Genomic DNA, 18485 nt, shown 5'->3' with positions numbered 1-18485 from the left:
CTTCAAAAATTTTGTAAAATCTTTTAAAAGTCTAAGCAGTAAACATGCTGTATGCTACAAATTTTTCTTAACGTAATTTTTTTTCCTGAAAATATAAATGTACAATTAAATCATAAATTTTACAACAAAAAGCTATCTGTTCAACCACACTTGATACTAGAAATCCAAAGCAGCACAATATTTAAAACACCTGAACAAATTTATTTTTTCCAGTGGCCAACAGGAGGGTAAACTGAAGCAGGAAAACCAAAGTGATATGTGGTTTTACCCTCAACCCCAGGTCAACTTTAATGGTCTCAGGTTTCTCTGTTGTCACAAAAATCAATTTGTAATGTTAACAAGGAACCGCAAGTGGGACACAAATACAATACAATTGTGCTTCATGGATCTGGCTAAATTATCTGGGGCTACCATAAACTAAGTGCAGCATGTTCATTCAACATCTGCGAGACTGGGGAATCCTAACCCATTTCAACAAATTATGGGCAGAACAGAGAGGTCTAAAACTACTCTTAAACTAGTCCTATTCAGTCCCTCATTAGGCTCTCCAATAATAGCTAATTTAGTCGGTACTATGGCTCTGTTCAGGAGATGTGGTTTCTGTCCCGGAAATATTGGAAATTGTCATCTTTAACTGTATCTGGTAATGGTTTTAACAAGTTCACTGAATGTATTAGTGTTTAATTATTTCTTGTTGTTTTGTACGACTGTGTGCAAATTATCCTTTTAGACTGCAACAATGATTTTTGATAAAACACCGTAATATCACTATAAACAGCTCACTATGGGTACATGAACATGTACTTCAGTACCGTAACTCCAATGCACAGGATTTCAATGCAGGATACATGTACATGTAGGCCTACATGTATGTTATTCAGTTGCATTTAAAGAAATTTCCTGAGTTTTTCTTTAAAACCTTGTTGTTCTGCATCCTTCTTGACATTTCAATATATGCTGATGAGCAAATTAAATCTACGATGTACCAGGGTAGTCACCAGCAAATCTCAGCACAGCGGGCCGATAACCCTAACCGCCAAGCATATTGTTTGGCTTACAGTACTCGGTACTACAGTACTGTTTCTTTTGAAATTAAGTCATTATTATGATGTGTATCATAACATCTACCTATACACTGACACAGTTACCGTAAATCTCCCTACGATGACTTGTGTGTCAGAAATGATTCAAAACTAGACCCGTGTTCTGTTTACACGTTCTGGAAGTATTTTGGCGACGGTTTCTTTTCGAGGTAAACGAATCTGGCAACGTGAGCAGTTCGAGTTACGGATATGTTTTTGTACATAAAAGCCTATTCTTTCGGCGGGAATAAATTATTCTTCGAGTTAAGCAGAGTTTTGAGTTAACTGACTTTGAGTTATCGAGATTTTACTGTAGTAGCCTGAGCCTGAAGGACCTAGCGCTACAAATTACTACTTCTGGCTAGGTTACTTCCATTGTTACTTGTGCAGAGAACAATAAAGCCATGCATTCATAGCGCCACAGCACTGTATGGTACATTGTCTTTTCTATTGTATTTTATGGCTTCAGAGAACAACGTGGTCACGTCCTCTTACAAGCGGCAGCACTGATTACAACAATTTACAAGAAGTAATAATTTGTAGTATTATGTAAGGTTAGAGTTAAAATGAAGTTCTGAGATGCGTCACCTGGATTCCTTGTGTTACATTTAAATTTTGGCCATTATGGGCAAAGTTTGCCCTTGACATCCAAACTTGAAATGGCGATAACATAAACAAAATGCTTTTTCAAGGTGAAGTGTCATTGCAGTACTCAATTTTTTAAACTTGGCGAGTTTTTAAAACTTGATGACTTTTTGAACAGAAGTGGAATAAAACTTTGTGGACTGCTAGGCTACTACTATGGGTTGGAGAACAATACCGGTACATGTTCTCTGGACTTCATGACCAAAGTTCTGGCATTACTTCTAGCACCTACATGTGTACGTGTACATGTAGGGAAACCTTGACGAGAAACTACACTGTACAATGTCCATGTACGTGTGTATTTGTGCCTGGATCCCTACAATTTTATTAGTACGTTCAGGAAAATATCAGCATCATGAGTTACACCCCATAAAATCATAAATTGCTTACTTGAACTTACACATTTCTCGGCATTTCAAATACATATAATACCTAAAGTACAGAATGCATAAACGTACTACTGTACATGTCCGGCTCCATTTTCCTTTCATTCTGATGCACAACAAACAAGGTCCATGAAGTCTCAATATATGAAAACATGTGCCTTGTATCATTCACATGAAAGCTGCTGCTATACGACAGAGTAATTCTAATTGTGATAGTTGGAGTCCCTGGAACCCAAATAATAGTTTTACACAATTGTATTGATATTTGTCATTGGTCTGTGTATTTGGATGACAGACCAACGTAGAAAGTAGCTCGTAATGTACATGTAAGGAGAGTCGGCAGCAAGCCGGAAGTCCAAGTCAAAGCAAAAGTCAAAGCTGATAATCACCAATATAGTCAAAACAAAAGTGACTCAAGTACATGTACAACTTGAGTCCATTTCGCACAACGTGAATCAACACGTCTGGCCTTGAGTGATCAATGCAATGTACAGTACATGTATACGAACTGCTGGCCAGCGGTGGGGAAGGGGGTTACATGTACATGTATATGTGTTGGGACTGGCCAGTACACAGTATGTACATGTACATGTGCTGGTATGCACTGAACAGAACAAGTTGTGGTGCATAAAATATCCAGGGACCTGGATCAGAAAATGACACCTCTGTGCTTTTACTTTTGATTTACTTTGTTAAAAATACAGTAACAAGAATAGCATGTGTTACACAAACAAGTTCACATGCCATTTTTGAAGCTTCATTTGTCTCCGCAGTCTTGAAACCTTTCAGTTCACTTCGCTAGTATTCAGAAATCTTACAAAATGAAAACCTAGCAAACTAATACGATAACTGATTTTTTTTTTTTGGCAAAAAAGGGTAATTTTTATTGAGGAAATTACTATCACTTCAAACAATTTCTGTTTATTCCCACGGTTAGACTTATTGGGCTGTGTGTTAATCTGTACATGTTAACCAAGCATATTCAACATGGGTAGGATTTTTGATGCAAATTCCCCAGAACTCTACCATCACAAAATCATGAAAAAGAGGGTTATTTGTAGAGTGCTAGTTGGATGACAGCCACGTCACACTGGATTTGAGCCTTTTTTAACCCAAAAAGTGCAATGTTATCCTTTATTTCAAACTGAATCGTTCATTTAATTGCAAGATATTTCATGTTCTTTTCATCACCATGAATTATAACCCTAGAAATTGTTTTCTTTTTAGTTAAAATTGCACTACATGTAGGTCTGAATTTCATCTCAGGAATACAGGTTTACAACAATGAAATCATAAACTCACAGTGCATCTTGAGTATCATGTTGGTAAACAGGGAAAAACAATCGCGGACCAGTTCACAGTCCAATATCCACTGCCTCACAACAAACCTTTGTGAGTCAATTAAAGAGGGCAATCTTAGCTTTGCTTCAGGACACTGCTACTTGTTTGTTTTACTCAATTAGGCAGATGTAACTTCTTGCAAATGGTGATTATGTCAAACATAAGCTTTTGCGGCCTCAATAGTCCTTGTTGCTTACATTGAAATGTGTTTTTTCCTGAGATGGTTGTACATTAGTTTATGTATATGACAGCACTGAACCAATACCATGTAACTGTGAAATAGAGGATTTTCAGTCACACGATTTTTGACAGTCAGCGCTCAATTTAAACTGATGTGTGCAGAAACGTGCATGCCTTCGATGTCTCTCAATAGTCTGGCGTACGTGAAATTGCCAAAGGAAATACATGTAGATTTGAAAATGCACATGCTTCCACCGTGGTACGTTTCCTGAAATGACTTTGCCCGTCATGTAAAAAACCTCCATACACTCTTCTGATCGACTGGGAGCGTAGCCTATCATTGCAGCATGCAGTCCCAATGTGGTCCTTGATTACTTTTTCTTTTTGCTACCTCCCCCACTAAAAAAAAATTGCAACTGACCTACCAGTATAAACAGTTTATCATGTTTACAACTTAAAAATCAAATCGTACTATTATTAAATGTTAGGCATTTTCACCTGTTCCATGATTCATGTTCATGGCTCTGAGATCAGAGCTCTATCATCTTGCGAATATGAATGAATAATGCAGGCTAGGCTGGATGGAACCACATGAATACATTTGTTGCAGTAACATTTCCAAGTCTTGCAGTAGGGCCTTGGACACTGACTAAGCATGTTTAGTTGCCATGCTACAAACAGCTAAGCATTATTACTATGCAGGCCTAGTAAAGTACTGTTTGTAGCCTACTGGTTTACCACCAAGAATACCCGTTCAGGCCTATCGCCTTAACATTAACAGTTAGGCTACATGGAACTGTTTTCAAACCATCTGTGGAGAAAATGGTTGACCCCACACTCACAAACATGGTCACGGTTGGAGAGAAAATGTGAAAACTAAGTTCCCAGTAGGTTTAGGCAAACTTAGCCTAGACCATACTGCTGACCTCAGGCCTTCATCATGTTCATGTGTGCCTACATCATGTAGGCAGAGTATATTTTGACATGGCAGACAAAACATGACTATGATTGAACATGATGGATGGGTGATGACCATGTCCATGATGGCATGCACGGATGATGAAAAGCCATTAGCCCGGGTAGGTTGGACGTCGTCTACATTACACTGTCAGTCGTAGTGTAAATGAAGACAACGTCCAACCTTGGCTAAAAAGCCATAAACTGATGAAAGGCATGAAAGAGGCTGATTCTCCGACATGTCTGAAGTTAGGCCTAGGGCCTACATAATTATAACGGGAGAGGTGTCCTAAAAGTTAGGATAACCGAACTTTGCAGAAGTGCAAACATCAACTTGACCCACAAAACGAACAAATGAATGTGCAAATGAGTAAGTGTGCACATTTTAATTCAATTAGCAGTAACTGAGTAAGTCTGACGAACAACAAACATCGTGAACATGGTGAACGATGCCCCTAGGGGCTAAGAATCTCAACCTCCATAGTCGATACCTACCAGAATCTGCAGTTGGGAAGGTGTTCAGCGGTTCCTCATCCCGGTTGACTTGTGTTATAATGGACGTACTGTCCATCTAGGTTGCAGTGGCTATGTTGCCCCGCGAAGAGACGTAAAAATCCAACCAAATCCAAGTGAAAACAACGCATCAACTTTCAAGATGGAGGACTAGGTCAACAAAATACTACTAATTTTACTTTGACGGTTTCTGAAGTACTGCATAGACGTAAATACGGCCCGTATATTGCAACTTTTGAGTTAAATAGTGCGAATCGTCTTCCATTCGTGCAAAGCTTGGGTAGAGAATTATATTTCTATACTTTCTGCTCCAAGACTTACTACTGAACTGATGAATATTTACGGAAATTCGTAAAGCTATTTTAGCGCCAAAAGAAAGTATGGGGTTACAAGAAACCGCTAATGCAGAGCGATTGACATTTTATTCGTGTGATAATTTTTGACCTCAAAATTGAGTGCCGTAAACAGCGCCCCCTTTCGACAGATAACGCATGACGTTCACCCAGCCTTGTGTGTAAGTACGCCCTAGGTGTGCGGCCTCATCGGCAACAGCGTGTAAAACTTACGACATCATTTTTTAGCTGTAAAATTTGACTCTTCTCCTACACTTCGATGGGAAAATAAGACTAGATCTTGATTTTTATCATTTTAGTAGGCACCAATGAATAAGAAGTGTTTTGATGATATCAAGTTAAAGGGAACTCGAGTTGGCGCGTAACGACTCATTACCGTTACTCCGTGTATGGAATCCCGTATCTGCCGTCGTGCGTCGCCCGTGGTTTTTTTTTTTGTCACGATTGCGTAGTGGTATTTTTAACTTTGACCCTTGATCGTTTCACATGTACATGTCCTTGTTCGATCGATCCACCATGCCAGACTCTCATTTCAGCAACAGAACTAGAAGATGTACATGTATTCGTTTTTGCAGTTGTGCCAAACTCCAATTGAAAGAAGAAATAACATCCTGACATCGGCTAAGTAACGTGTATATGAAATAATACCATTTTGGTTACATAAATAAATCAACAAAATAGACTTTTGTTAGGGTAGATTGTTTTTCTCGATATCTTAGTTACTCTAGACGTAACTTTACTCGTTAACAGCCAGACTTTAGTCTATAGCCTATGTGATATTTCTGTCTGTCCCTGCACGATATCCCACAGAACGGAATGTAAATAATAGATTATTTACAATGTTTGATTCCCAATAGTTTTCATAAGAGACGAACTGATTCAACATTATTTTGAGGGCGGGTATACCCATATGATGAAATCTGCTGTATACTCCAAATTAGACATGACTTTATTTGCAGGTTGGCTCACAGAAGCCTTTTAAACAGTAACGTTACTTGTTAGCCCCATAAATAACGCTGATGTGCTGGACAACCTGTTCTCATTGGTCTATCCACCATGGCATACACACCCACAAAAACCTACACGTCATATTTTCTGAAACTTAAACCAAGTGGTAATTGCCCCTAAACAATACATTTAATAAACAGTTTGTTATCCACAGCACGTCTAGTATTTCTGGATTTCAAGGTGAAATTGAGAGGACAAGATAGAATATCTGTATCGGTTGGCAGATTTCTTCCTGGAATTTGATGAAAACAAGTTGGCACATTTTTACAGTATGCAAATTAGAATAACACTGTGGATAAGTTGGCCGGAACATTTTGGCTGAAAATGTTTTCCCCAAAAAAACACTTTGTTGAATTCTCAGAGAGGCGATTTTTTCTTGTCAAGGGGCAGGGGTAGTCTAGCATTATTGGAATTAATTATGTGACTAGTATATGCTTTGCAGGTGGGATTTGTACTTGCCTTATTCGGAAAAGATCTTCAGAAGTGAATGGAATCGTAGCATTGTCATTTGTTAAACAACGGCTTTTGCAGGTCCTATGCAACCCATTTGATGGGCGACGCACGACGGACGACGCACGACGGGCGACGCACGACGGGCGACGGAAAATGGCATGTTTGGAACTGGTAAATGGCAGAATTGGGACACAACAAAAAGCAAAATGCGACGGACGACGGAAGACGGGCGACGGGGGACGGGCGACGGCAGATATGGAATTCCATACCGGGGCCTAGCCTTGTCTTGCAGACGTACAGACCCTTCAGTCTGAAACTAGTTGAGAACTAGGGCCTTCCCTCTATGTTCTCAAAGGGGTGCAAAATTCTAGACTATAATTAATCGATCAATGGCAAAAGATTATGTTTTCTGCATAATTGTGAGAGTTCTTTGCCTTCACTCTTATTTGGAAGACCTCATGGTAAACATTTTGCAGACTGGCAAAAATTTAATGTGATCTTTTTAATACTGTAATCAAGGGATCAATCACTTCTGTTTGTGAACACACACGGGGCTAGAACATGATGATTTACGTTGGAAACATCTCAAAGTATGTTTTTAAAGGGTCTGTGCATGAAATGTAACGAAAGTCATAAAAATGTATCTTTGTCTCTATTTAATGCAGTTTAATTGTGTTTTGCCGTTAAAGGCAATTTTTGAGCAAATTTTGCCTTATGCTAATGTTTCCGTATTTATGATAATTACAGTAAGAGTTATTACAGCTGTTCAAATATTCTTTAGTGATTTGTTGTGGCAGTTCATGACATTTGGCTGCTAAAGAAAGGTTTTTTATTGATACTTTCAGTGATCCGTTATTTGGTTTGACCAAATACAAATCCCCTTATGCTAAGCAGCGTCTTCCTGGATAGACATCACAGCAAACAGCGCCTCCATGATTTCAGGAAGAGCAAGGAAAATTTTAAATGATGTAAAAGAAAATGCACTTTCAATGCCCGATACGGTGGACGGGAAAGGAGGCCACGGAGAACGACTCGCATCATGTTCAGAAAGTGTATATTTTATGCGTCCTGGGCATAATATGTATATGACGCGCGTCGTTCTACGTGGCCTCCCTTTTCGTCTACATTTCAAATAGTCTTTATATTCAAGAAGGGTAGAAAGCTGCAGAAAATTTGTATCGTTACGAGAAACTAATCAGAGAAGGTAGAGCTGTAAGTGGGAAGACTCTTTATTACATTGGAACAACAAAGAAGACAGAGCCTGAAACAGCACATGGAAATAATTCGATGGCACGAGTACCGTAGTTCACAGTCAAACATGGACTTCACCGGGCTTTTCCCCCGGGGAGGGGGAGGGTAGGGTCAAATAACTCGTTATCAACGAACTTCCCAACCATTAACAGTGAGAGGGGTCATTTTGAGGTGTTGTGTTTCATGCAGATTGGCGACTTTCATCCCTTTTTATGCATCTTTCTTTTTCTTTCTTCCGTTTCTTTTCCATTTTTGTTTTCGTAAGGAGTCAATCGTCTCCTCCCCGCGACGCCCAATGAGTCAGATGCCTTGTACACACCCGAGTAAACCATAGAGCCAAGAGACATACGTATACTTCAGTCTCAGCTGCAAATTGGAAACAAAAAGCAGTTGCAATTTTACGTCCATACATTTCAGAGGGACTCATCTATCTGTAATTTTTGTAAGGAGCAATAGAAATAACCCCCCCCATCCCGTCCCTTTATCACGGACAGCATAGCATTAAAAGAACACGCCCCTTAATTGACGGATAGACCTTATTCACAACATTTATTATTTTCCATAACACGGGAATGAATGTTCCTGTTTAAATAGAAAGAATTCAGCCAATGCAAACATTAACTCTCGAATAACGTACATGGACACCGCCATGTTGCATGTTGCTTGCCACTAAGGACACAGTCCACTAATTCAAGCCCCATTGAAAACAGTGTAAAATTAGCACTTTTCAGGGCTCAATAACATGCACGCCAACATCCCTGAGATTTCTGAAACACAAATGAAATTCTTGCCTGACGGGGTGTCACTTATCTTTCAATTTCTATTGATTTTTTTTGTGGGTTAACCAATTACAATTTTAATTATTCCCACAAAACAAAATCACCCCCAAAAAGTGTTTTTTTTTCCGAAGTCTGATTGCAGCCATTTTTCAAGTGGCAACCCTCAAATTTCTCGGGCACTCAGGACCAACCGTAGTTTTTAGCCATTCTGCTCTCATTATGAAAGCTCAAAGACCCAGGGATTTGATCCCGGCAACGATTTACACGATCTCACCATTTTGGGGGCCAAACAATCTCCTTTTTCAAAAGATACTGTGGGGGCACTTTTAATGCCAATGAGCTGGCCCGAAATTCTCTCTTGAATTAGTGGTCTGCACCCCTAACTAACACCAATAACCAGTTGTTTGTTCCCGTCGTTCGAGCGGTCGACCCACGAACAACAAATCGAGCTGTTCCTGAGCATACAAGAACAAGCCGCCCGATCTCAGCCATAGCGTCAGTGGCTTGAAAAGTGGGGGATGGTTATATTGGTTTTATCCCCCCCCCAAAAAAAAGGTGGGGGATATGTCTGCCCACCCCACCCCCAGATATCCGCCCATGTTAACAACAAATGTTAAGTTATTCTGAACAAAAACTGACATTAATTTGTATTGAAGTTTATTTAGTCACTGTTATTTCAACTCCCATGTTCAATTCAAAATGGCGGACATATGAATACAGTCTATCAGGTAGTTCTAAATGCAAAACTTTATTATAAAAAATGATTTCTTTTTCACTATAAGTTGGACTGAATAACATCGAACAGTTATGAAATATTACGCTTTCCACAACAAAATGAACAAATGCCGTTCTCCCCAATGCACTTCTTTATAATCGTTGGATGCAGCATACGATTAGATTAGTTTACAAACGGTGACAGATCTCTCGTTGATTCTGTGCACACCACTCTAGGAGTACACGGCATAGCGCCATGTTTGGGCATGTACTTAATATGATCACAGGCCTAGAAAGGATAGTGCAAAACATAGGAATTACGATTCACCGTGAGTTTCGGTCCAATTAAATCGGCCCGTGTGACGCAATGTCGACGTGATAGACCTGGACACACAAGGAATGTGCGAATTCCCCTGTCCCGTCGCCTGCCAACCGTGTGAATAATTCAATCAGACCACAACCGACTTGGGAAAATGGTGAGGAGGGCGGTTCTTTAGAATCTCCTTTCCCGCGCGCAATTTGTTGTCTTCAATATCATAAATTATTGGGTAGAACTGCTGGAGGATGGTGAATTAAATTTGTATATGATGACATTTCACGGTGGGTTTCAGAGTGTCGTGTTCAACACCTTGCGACAGACACTGGACTCGGGGCGGGGCGTGTCTGTTTTGTCCGATATCGCCTGCCAAGAGACATAAATTCACTCAGTTCTTTACTGACGCGTGCGCATAATAATTGCAAGAGGGGACCAAATTTAGGTTGGATGATTCCAGGGGCACCATCAATCAGTTGGAATTAGCAAATCATTACTTGATGAGCGCCGTGACACAAACCGTTTCCAGGAAGCTTGAGGGAGAGATATAAAAAAAAGTCCGGCTTTGTAGGGACGGCTGGTCAGACAAGATTCAACCGACGGTTCGGATCGGAGCACTATGGAGCTGCTTACAAGATGGACAGTTACCTTCCTACTTTGGTTTCTTGTGGCCGCTCTCCCATTCAGTAAGTTTACAGGCTTTTCTTATCTTTTTCCCCTCCGAAAGGGGCGGTGGAATCTGGAAGGAGTGGGAGGTGTGAATGTGTGGTACTTCTGGGGGACGAGAGCGTAAAAATATCCCGACCAGTCCGTGGCAAGACTTGAACGACATTTCGTCACAATTCGACTAAACTTCCCCGTGTTTTTGGAACGAAATCTGCATGCTGTCATGAAATGTTGGGGTGATGTTATGAGCCAAAGGGAAAAACAGACGACAAAATGTTGTAAAATGGGCACGATGCAGTTAAAAACCACCCTTATGGTTGCACGAAATTGATATCTTTTGGCCAAGCAATAATGTTCCGTCCAAACTCATTGTTCCATTGGCAGAATCCTCCACAGCTTCCAGTATCGTACTTTTTTCTCTTTCTTTCCTTTTTTCACTCCTTTTAAATAACTGTCGAAACTAGAGGTTCACCGATGTCTCTCTGCCGTGGGGGTAGATCCCTTGTTAGTAATCGTCCTGAAGATAGAAATCCAAGGACTCGATGTATTCTTGAGTGCTCTGTACATTATTGTACAAAACAAGGAATTACACCACTGGAAGACCACAGCTTTTTAAAACACGACTTTGACTGTGTACACCCAACTTGAACCATTTGTGCACACTCCAAAAGCAATCCTAGTCCTGTTACCTAACTCTGAGTTGAATTGAAGAGTTGAGCTGTCACAAGTTTCTTCCACATCAACTAATTCTGAATTATTATTTTGCTTGGAATTTAAAATGTTAGGGGAGGAGTTAACCAAATGTTTAAAAACATCATAAGTTATCATGGCATTTTCTATGTCTTACAACGATGTAGGAATTGAAAGGATGCGTGATTTTTCTTATGGCGTTGAAGTTCGATGATTTATTTGTCACTAAAAATCCCCTCAATGTCGAGCCATGTTATTAGAATTAGGTGTTGAATACTCAAGTGTACTGGTTAAACAAAAAACAAAAACAAAAAAACAAAAATGTAAAACTGAACTGTTGACGATTCTGTGGCGAAGCAACAACGCCGAATTTTTTGAAAATGAAACTTGAAAATGAAATGTGTATAGACACCACAATGGACTCGAAATCCACTTACCAATTTAAGAAAAACGCTCCGATGAATATTGAATTATTGTCGTACCTCTCCACAAAATGAAGTACGGAGATCTCTGTTGTAGCTCTGAAATGTCGATCCTTTAAACGCTACTTCTTCCGTGCCACTCTTTTCCTTCCACATTGCGGTATACGTTCGTACTTCCATCCGACCAGTCTCCGCCACTGCTAATTGCTCGGATCGTCCAGATACGGGTCCCTGCCTGAACAAGCTGGCGAGATGGGCGTACGACCCGGGCAGGATGGCGTGCGTCCCCTTCACCTATGGCGGGTGCGGCGGAAACACGAACAAGTTTCTTTCACTTTTGGAGTGTACACGGATTTGCAAAAGTGGTAAGTTTCCCGGATCGCTTGATTATAACATTGCACTGCTTGGGGGGGGGATTATAGAAACCTTTTTTGCAAACTGCAAAAAGAGGTTTACACGTGCGAACTTGTCCGTCTGGATTCAAGACAATGTTTTTGTAAGACATGCCCGAGTCATGATGACAGCGTGAATCAAGCTTGGATTTCTTGAGTCTGTCGGTCGACGTGTCGACTGAAGGCGCTTTTCCATACTGCTCGTCAACACTTGCGCCAAGCGTTGTGTATCTGCCAAAATCGCTCCCGGGGCAAATTTGACAGCTTAACGCAACGCGCACGTGTGTTAAACCTGGTTTCCATATCGACGTGAGGAACGCAGGGAGCAACGCAATCAAGACGCAAACTGCAACGCAGACAAATGGAAACATGTCAAACGGAAATATGGCCACACACGCAAATCAGCCCAAAAGGAATCAAAGGCAAAGTTGAACCGGGCTCAACTTTGCCGGCTGTCTACGTTGAGTCGCTGAGTAGGCCTAAACAAACACGCACACTGGCATGACGGGCATACAACGATGTTTCTCTCGCTTGGTACCACTCATTTTGTCCATTTTCTCCTTATTGCTAGCATATGCAGCCCCAGTCGTCAGCAAAATAGCTGACCATTAACAAATTACATCAAACTTGAGTATCAGTTTGGCTTCAAGAGGAAACATTGCCACCTAAAAAAAGCATTTGGCCAAAATTTTCCGAGTTTCGGGCGCCATTTTGTTTAATTTTGCCACATTGCCACCTAGAAAAGGAATTTGGCCAAAATTTTCCGAGTTTCGGGCGCCATTTTGTTTAATTTTGGGGGTGGAATGACGTCGCGCCGCGTCTGGCGACTGTCTGCGTCTTGACGCCGTACGGGCCGTTTGCGTTTCAAACGACCACATGGAAACCAGGTTAATGGGTCGATTTTTGTGTCCGTGAAAGTGAAACGCATGAACGCATCGTGTATGTAACGTACCCAAGAAACATACATATATACGGAAAGGCGCCTTAATTCCATTTACTCGCGAAGTTTTGGAGGGTGTGTTCTAATGGTCGGGAGTAGAATCTTGACTCGGAGTGAGTCTAGGGCAAGTTCCAAGACCAGTGATTATTGACTGGTTAAGTCATTAATGAGTGCAAACACTGTACCGATCTCAGTTGAACTCAGTTGCGCACGCATGGGGTGGGGTGGGGGCTGCAACCCGTTTGTCATTTGTATAATTTCTGGAAATATGAAGATACAATACACACCTCCATCTTAAACTACTGTACCGGTAGCTCTGATATAGTGATACATCCCAGTCCTTTGTGGCGCAACCGTGGGGAGGAGTTCGGTGTCAGATTTGTTGGGGAGGGAGTTGTTAAATTCTGGTCCGTAATCCCCCAACAAGTCCTGGATGCGCCATTGGCCGAACCACAAGGTCAAACGTCGTGGTGACGGCAACATAATTTTGCTTGGTCCTGATCTTCAATAACTCTAGCCTTATAAGCCAAGACGATCGTTGCAATGCAGCGCTTGATGGGAGACTGAGGCGTGCTATAGTCACAGCCTGCCTATCCATGAATCGAATCATGCGCTAGCCTTTTCTCGATAAGTTTGTGTACCTCACGCAGGTTAAAATTCATTGATGACGGGCTACTTTTTCGGATAACCAACCAACGATGGGAGTAGATTAGGAGGATGGGGGGCACGGCCCTCCGAAAAACAGAGCCAAATAAAAAATAAATTTAACCAAAAATGAGACAAAGAAGAGGAGCTTTTTGTTCTAATTCATTTCTATTTCTTCCCTAAAGTGTTTAGAATGCCCATAATTTAGCCTCACCCACAAAAAGGCCATAAAACGTGATATGAAAAAAATATCCAAAAAGTATGCCCCCCCCAAAAAAAGCCGGCTATTCCAACCGTTGTCAATGTCTTCTGTCAACTTTTGTTCGATTTTGTTTGTATATCCGACAACCAAAAATGGTTGGCGTTGGCACAACGCCCAGGGACAGGTGCGCGCTTTGCATGCCAAACTTATGCGAGAGCGCGTCAAGTCCATAACTATCTATGTTCAAGCCTGAGAAGAACGCAAGTGGTCGCGGTGACACCGCAAGTGGTCGCGGTGATCGTAAGTGAATTCGTCGTACACGCGCACGCACCACGAATTATGCGCTCCCATTGGATGAACAGACAAGTTGCGCGTTAGCTTCCGGTCCCATGGTTCCACGCAACTCTATGTGCAGTAGGCGTGGTTTAAACTGAAGTGCCGTCAAACTTGCGAACAGGATTGACAGTTCTAATAGTGAGAAACTTCGAAGGCGCGCGCGTTTCCGCCCACATCTGTGTTCGTTGGACGCTGACCGTTGACATTCACGTGGCTGAAAATCCTCTATATACCCGGTATGGGGTATTTTCGGTTTAGTTTTTAGTATAAGGCCTACTTATACCGAATTTGACCTCGTCTTATCGAGTCACAAAACATCCCCTTTCTATTTTGGCAGGGAGGTTTTTCGCTGCTAGGAGCCGTCGCAAGTGGCTCTTTGCGAGAGCCGGAGCTTCAGATGAAAACAAGCTGAGATGGCTATGAAGGAAAGAAAACAACTAAGAACACCCGTTCTCCCAGAGGATATTGAGTGTGATGACTACGGGCATATTGGACAATTGGCAATCCGGGACAAAAATTCATAGTACAACTAGCTACATCTCATTCCACTTCACTGGTCAACGACTGCTGGGCTCCGTATGATTATATGCAGCGGGCGAATAACGAGTAACACTTATACTGGATGAGCGCATCATTTCCATTGGGTGTGACTTTTCCAGTTTAGATATGAATACGTATAGGCAATGCACGCAAATAACTTGTATCCAATATTGTTTCTTGTCAGAATATCTGGCGTCATACGGAGCCCACAGACTCGCATTAACCTTATTTGTTCGTGTCCTTCTGGAAAATCTTTCTGCGAGTTAAGTGTAGAACCTACTTGTTACATTTACACAATAAAGACAAACTTGAAGGACAAGCGGTTGACAGGCCATATACAAGCTCGTCTTGGCTTATTCGACCCTCCACACTCTCTATTGAAGCCAAAACATGGCGAGGGCGGATCCAAAAAGAACTTTTCTGGGAAGTGGGCCCCAAACGTTTTTGGGAGGGGCTTAAAATTTTGGAATGTTTGAACTTAACCATCTACGGCCTATCTGAGCGGAGACTGAATTTGTAATCCAATTAAGGAAATGAAATACTGCCCCCAAATCGTCGTTTTCTTAGATTTCAAAAAGTAGGCCTAATATGTCCCGGGGGGGGGTATGGCCACCGTGCTGCCCCATAGGATCCAGCCTTGAATACCAGTATAGGAAAGCATTTTTCTCGATTCCCTGATTCAGTTTTATGCCAAACGGGACGATAAACAGCCATGAGACTGATGCCTGCTCTATACACACGTGCGTGTGTATAGAGCAGTGTGTATTTGCCTGCAACTGGGGACCCCCTATTGTTCCTCTTTTGTTTGTACTTCAACTTTTTTAGACAACCACCCATATGTTTTGTACACAGTTGTCAATCGGGGACCGACGAGAAACACATTATCACGTACACCATGTACAGAAATAAACAATAAATTAATTATGTTAATCAATTAACACTACTACACTGATGTAGCTTCTGTCTGGTACATCCTCTTGTCGTTTCGTTTTCCGCGCTAATGGAAGTGAAACATTCAAATGTAAGTCATTCAATATAAAATTTTGGGGAGCCAATACGATGTGTAAACATGATTGGCAAGCCTTCAATATTTTTTTAATCGTATGCATGAAAGCGAACACCAAACAAAGCACATCAGAGAACAAAAACGTGTGGCTGGCTAATTACATTGGATGTTCCTAGGTGTAATCAAATTTACCAGTCGTGACTCTTCTTAACGAACACATCGCTCTGTTGATCGGTGAACCAAAGCTGACAGACATGCAGACCCAAGTTGAAATTCCAAAGGAAAGAGTTCCAGATCTGAATATCACCTGACTGTCCACAAATCTTGTGAGACTGGTCTCTATTTAAATAAGGCCTCACAAATTTTCCAGGTTAAATTTGGACTTTTTAGGACATATTACTGCTCTCTGGTCGGTTACATGTCACTGCAGTGAGAAATCAGTAATGTCCAATCCATCGCATTCCCGTTGTCACCCTGGAATATTGGTAACAACTCTTGTTGACATTTGGTACGTAAAAATCTCCGAACTGGAAACTTTTTGAACGTGAAATCTCTCTTCCTTTGATAGAGTTGGTATAGTCTTGTGTTCCCCCACCCTTATCACCAACACAAGAGGTGCCAAATGCGACAGAAGCATATAGGCCTCATGTACGATGTACATGCACAAGTATAAAGTCTGCCATTTAAACGGTTGCCTGGCGCTGGCCGCCATGTTGACTCCTACATTTGGGGCGCTCCTAGAAACATTTTTCCGAGGATATTTCTGAACCAATGGGGTTAAGGAGACACTGAAAATATATAAGTACTTTTTCGTCATGCATTTCAGACTGATGACCAGTTTTCTTTTCTATTTTAACTGAACAAGCAACGAAAGGTTGGCATGTAAAATGCAGGCCTCGCGGTACACTAGCGTACGTATGACGCCTTGATATGTCACGCTTTCACAATAGCAACGCTTGAGGACACTAGACCTATATCATGGAGCAGCCATCTTGCTTTTACCATTCAAACCAATGTAACCAAACTGATGCTAGAAGGGAAAACAGTCTGTTCCCTTTTATCAATGTGCTAAGTTGTATTACTAGTGCCTATAGGTCTACAGGGAACAAGACAAAAACGGCAGCATCATGATAAATCTCTACATCCCGTCCTTTGCATTTTGACACTCTGACTTTGGATATACTGTTGGGGCGGTGAAGGCCTAAGTCGGAGCCTTTTTTTCTAGGTCACAACCGTAGTTTTTGCTGAACAGTATAGTTGACAAAACTATGGTTGGTCGACAGAACAAAACCCAAACAACAATTTACGAAATGTGTAATGCTGATTTATCAAAACTCTAAATAATAAATGTTACTGTAAGTACTAAACAAAGAGATTCCTATTTCATAACTGAAGACGCAAAGTGCACTTTTTGAGGCAAACGTTGCTGAGAACCAAATAAGGTTGGACGTCCTACAATCTTTGACCACCCATTCAAAATGACGGTCAAATATTTGTACAGTCGTATCACAGGTTCCGGCCGGCCAAAGTCAGGTTGATCTTGTGAAATGTCCATCTTTCGTCATGAAAAAACATGCGCGAAATAGCCTTTGTACCCACTGTAGAAGGACGTCTCATTGTTACTGAACTTACCAACAGGCCTTCCCGCTAATGTTTGGAGCAGGTGAAAGCCACTCTAGATTAATCCTATTCAGACGCCATAACTGTGGGACATTGGCACTGCACTCTAACGCAGTCTCCAGCTTCAAGCGCGCATGCATTTGGCAAATCACGACACCCTATTGGTCGATGAGGCATGTAACGCGCGCGTGCTACCCGCCCACAAGTTTTGTGCCACCGTAGTTATGGCTTCTTATTCTGAATGTCAAATCACACTGTGGAGAAACGGCTACGACTTATATTGTTCTACCCTACGCATGGAATGACGCGATCCGGAACCGCCACCAGAGAATAAGAGTAAACTACACTGACGTTGAGATGCCAGTTGTAGATGTGAGGTTTACACTGCTTAGATGTTTGCATGAATGGCTATAACAGAATTTTAATGGTTAAAACCTAAGTGTAATAATAATTTTAAATAAAGTCTCAGTGTGTCAAGTTTTAATTGTCTGTTTAAGGTGAATTAACATCATGAAATCAAGCGGTCTTGTTGCATTATAAAGGTTTGTTTAAAAATACAGACAAAAACAACATGCAGTCAATAAAATTGAGGCAATGCGTTGGAGTCATCAAAGTTCTTATGGGGATAAAGTCTCTGTATTATTTCTTGAACGTTTCTCAAGTGATATAGGCCCCTACTTCAGGGCTTTTATAATGTCCAAGTATTCACGGCACGGTTTTCTCGTCACATTTTGTACTGACGCTCGGAAAAGAATTGCGTGTCATTTCAAACAGTTCTAAAAAAAGGGATGGCTATAAATATCTCCCCCGCTGGTTATTGTTTATATATAACTATAATCGCCCTTAACAATAGAATTGCACCAAATTATCAGGCTGTACCAACGCTAATTATGATGTGTGACTTTTTCCCCGTACAGTCAACTTTCGTCTGTAGCCTCAACGTTACAGCTTCTCGGTATACAATCCCCAATGCCTGATATGAATTTCTGAAAATACTAGGTTGTCATTTTATCATTTTGAATCTAATATGAAGACTGTCTATTGATGCATT

At 41.2% G+C, this 18485-nt stretch overlaps 2 protein-coding genes across 3 annotated transcripts in view; one reads left to right on the top strand and one right to left on the bottom strand.

Annotated features, from left to right (window-relative positions):
* Window positions 1–5495, bottom strand: part of LOC110990562 (CTD small phosphatase-like protein) — a 35217-nt gene extending 29722 nt beyond the window's left edge. Inside the window, exon 1 of one of the 2 annotated variants that reach the window (XM_022255624.2) lies at window positions 5087–5495. In XM_022255624.2, coding sequence (XP_022111316.1) covers window positions 5087–5162 — 76 coding nt within the window. In that variant the 5' untranslated portion in view covers window positions 5163–5495. The remainder of the gene's footprint in view (window positions 1–5086) is intronic. The other variant, XM_022255616.2, reaches the window with a different exon arrangement.
* Window positions 5496–10137: 4642 nt separating this feature from the next.
* On the top strand, window positions 10138–18050 carry LOC147799685 (kappaPI-actitoxin-Avd3e-like). The gene is made up of 3 exons (XM_087134870.1): window positions 10138–10661; window positions 11942–12118; window positions 14606–18050. The coding sequence occupies exons 1-3, from the start codon at window positions 10595–10597 to the stop codon at window positions 14689–14691; spliced, it is 330 nt and encodes a 109-aa protein (XP_086990996.1). The 5' UTR covers window positions 10138–10594; the 3' UTR covers window positions 14692–18050.
* Window positions 18051–18485: the final 435 nt, after the last annotated feature.

Source organism: Acanthaster planci, linkage group LG03, assembly GCF_054643075.1.
Source record: "Acanthaster planci isolate LZ-2023a linkage group LG03, COTS_SCS, whole genome shotgun sequence".
NCBI lineage: Eukaryota > Metazoa > Echinodermata > Asteroidea > Valvatida > Acanthasteridae > Acanthaster > Acanthaster planci.
The sequence above is the reverse complement of the archived record's forward strand: the minus strand, read 5'-3'. Positions and strand labels throughout refer to the sequence as shown.

Excerpts from the sequence above, each read along its gene's own strand:
- LOC147799685 (XM_087134870.1), top strand. The coding sequence starts at position 10,595 with ATGGAGCTGCTTACAAGATGGACAGTTACCTTCCTACTTTGGTTTCTT. Across the intron at positions 10,662-11,941 it reads TGTGGCCGCTCTCCCATTCA|TCTCCGCCACTGCTAATTGC; the intron begins GTAAGTTTACAG and ends CCATCCGACCAG. Across the intron at positions 12,119-14,605 it reads TACACGGATTTGCAAAAGTG|GGAGGTTTTTCGCTGCTAGG; the intron begins GTAAGTTTCCCG and ends CTATTTTGGCAG.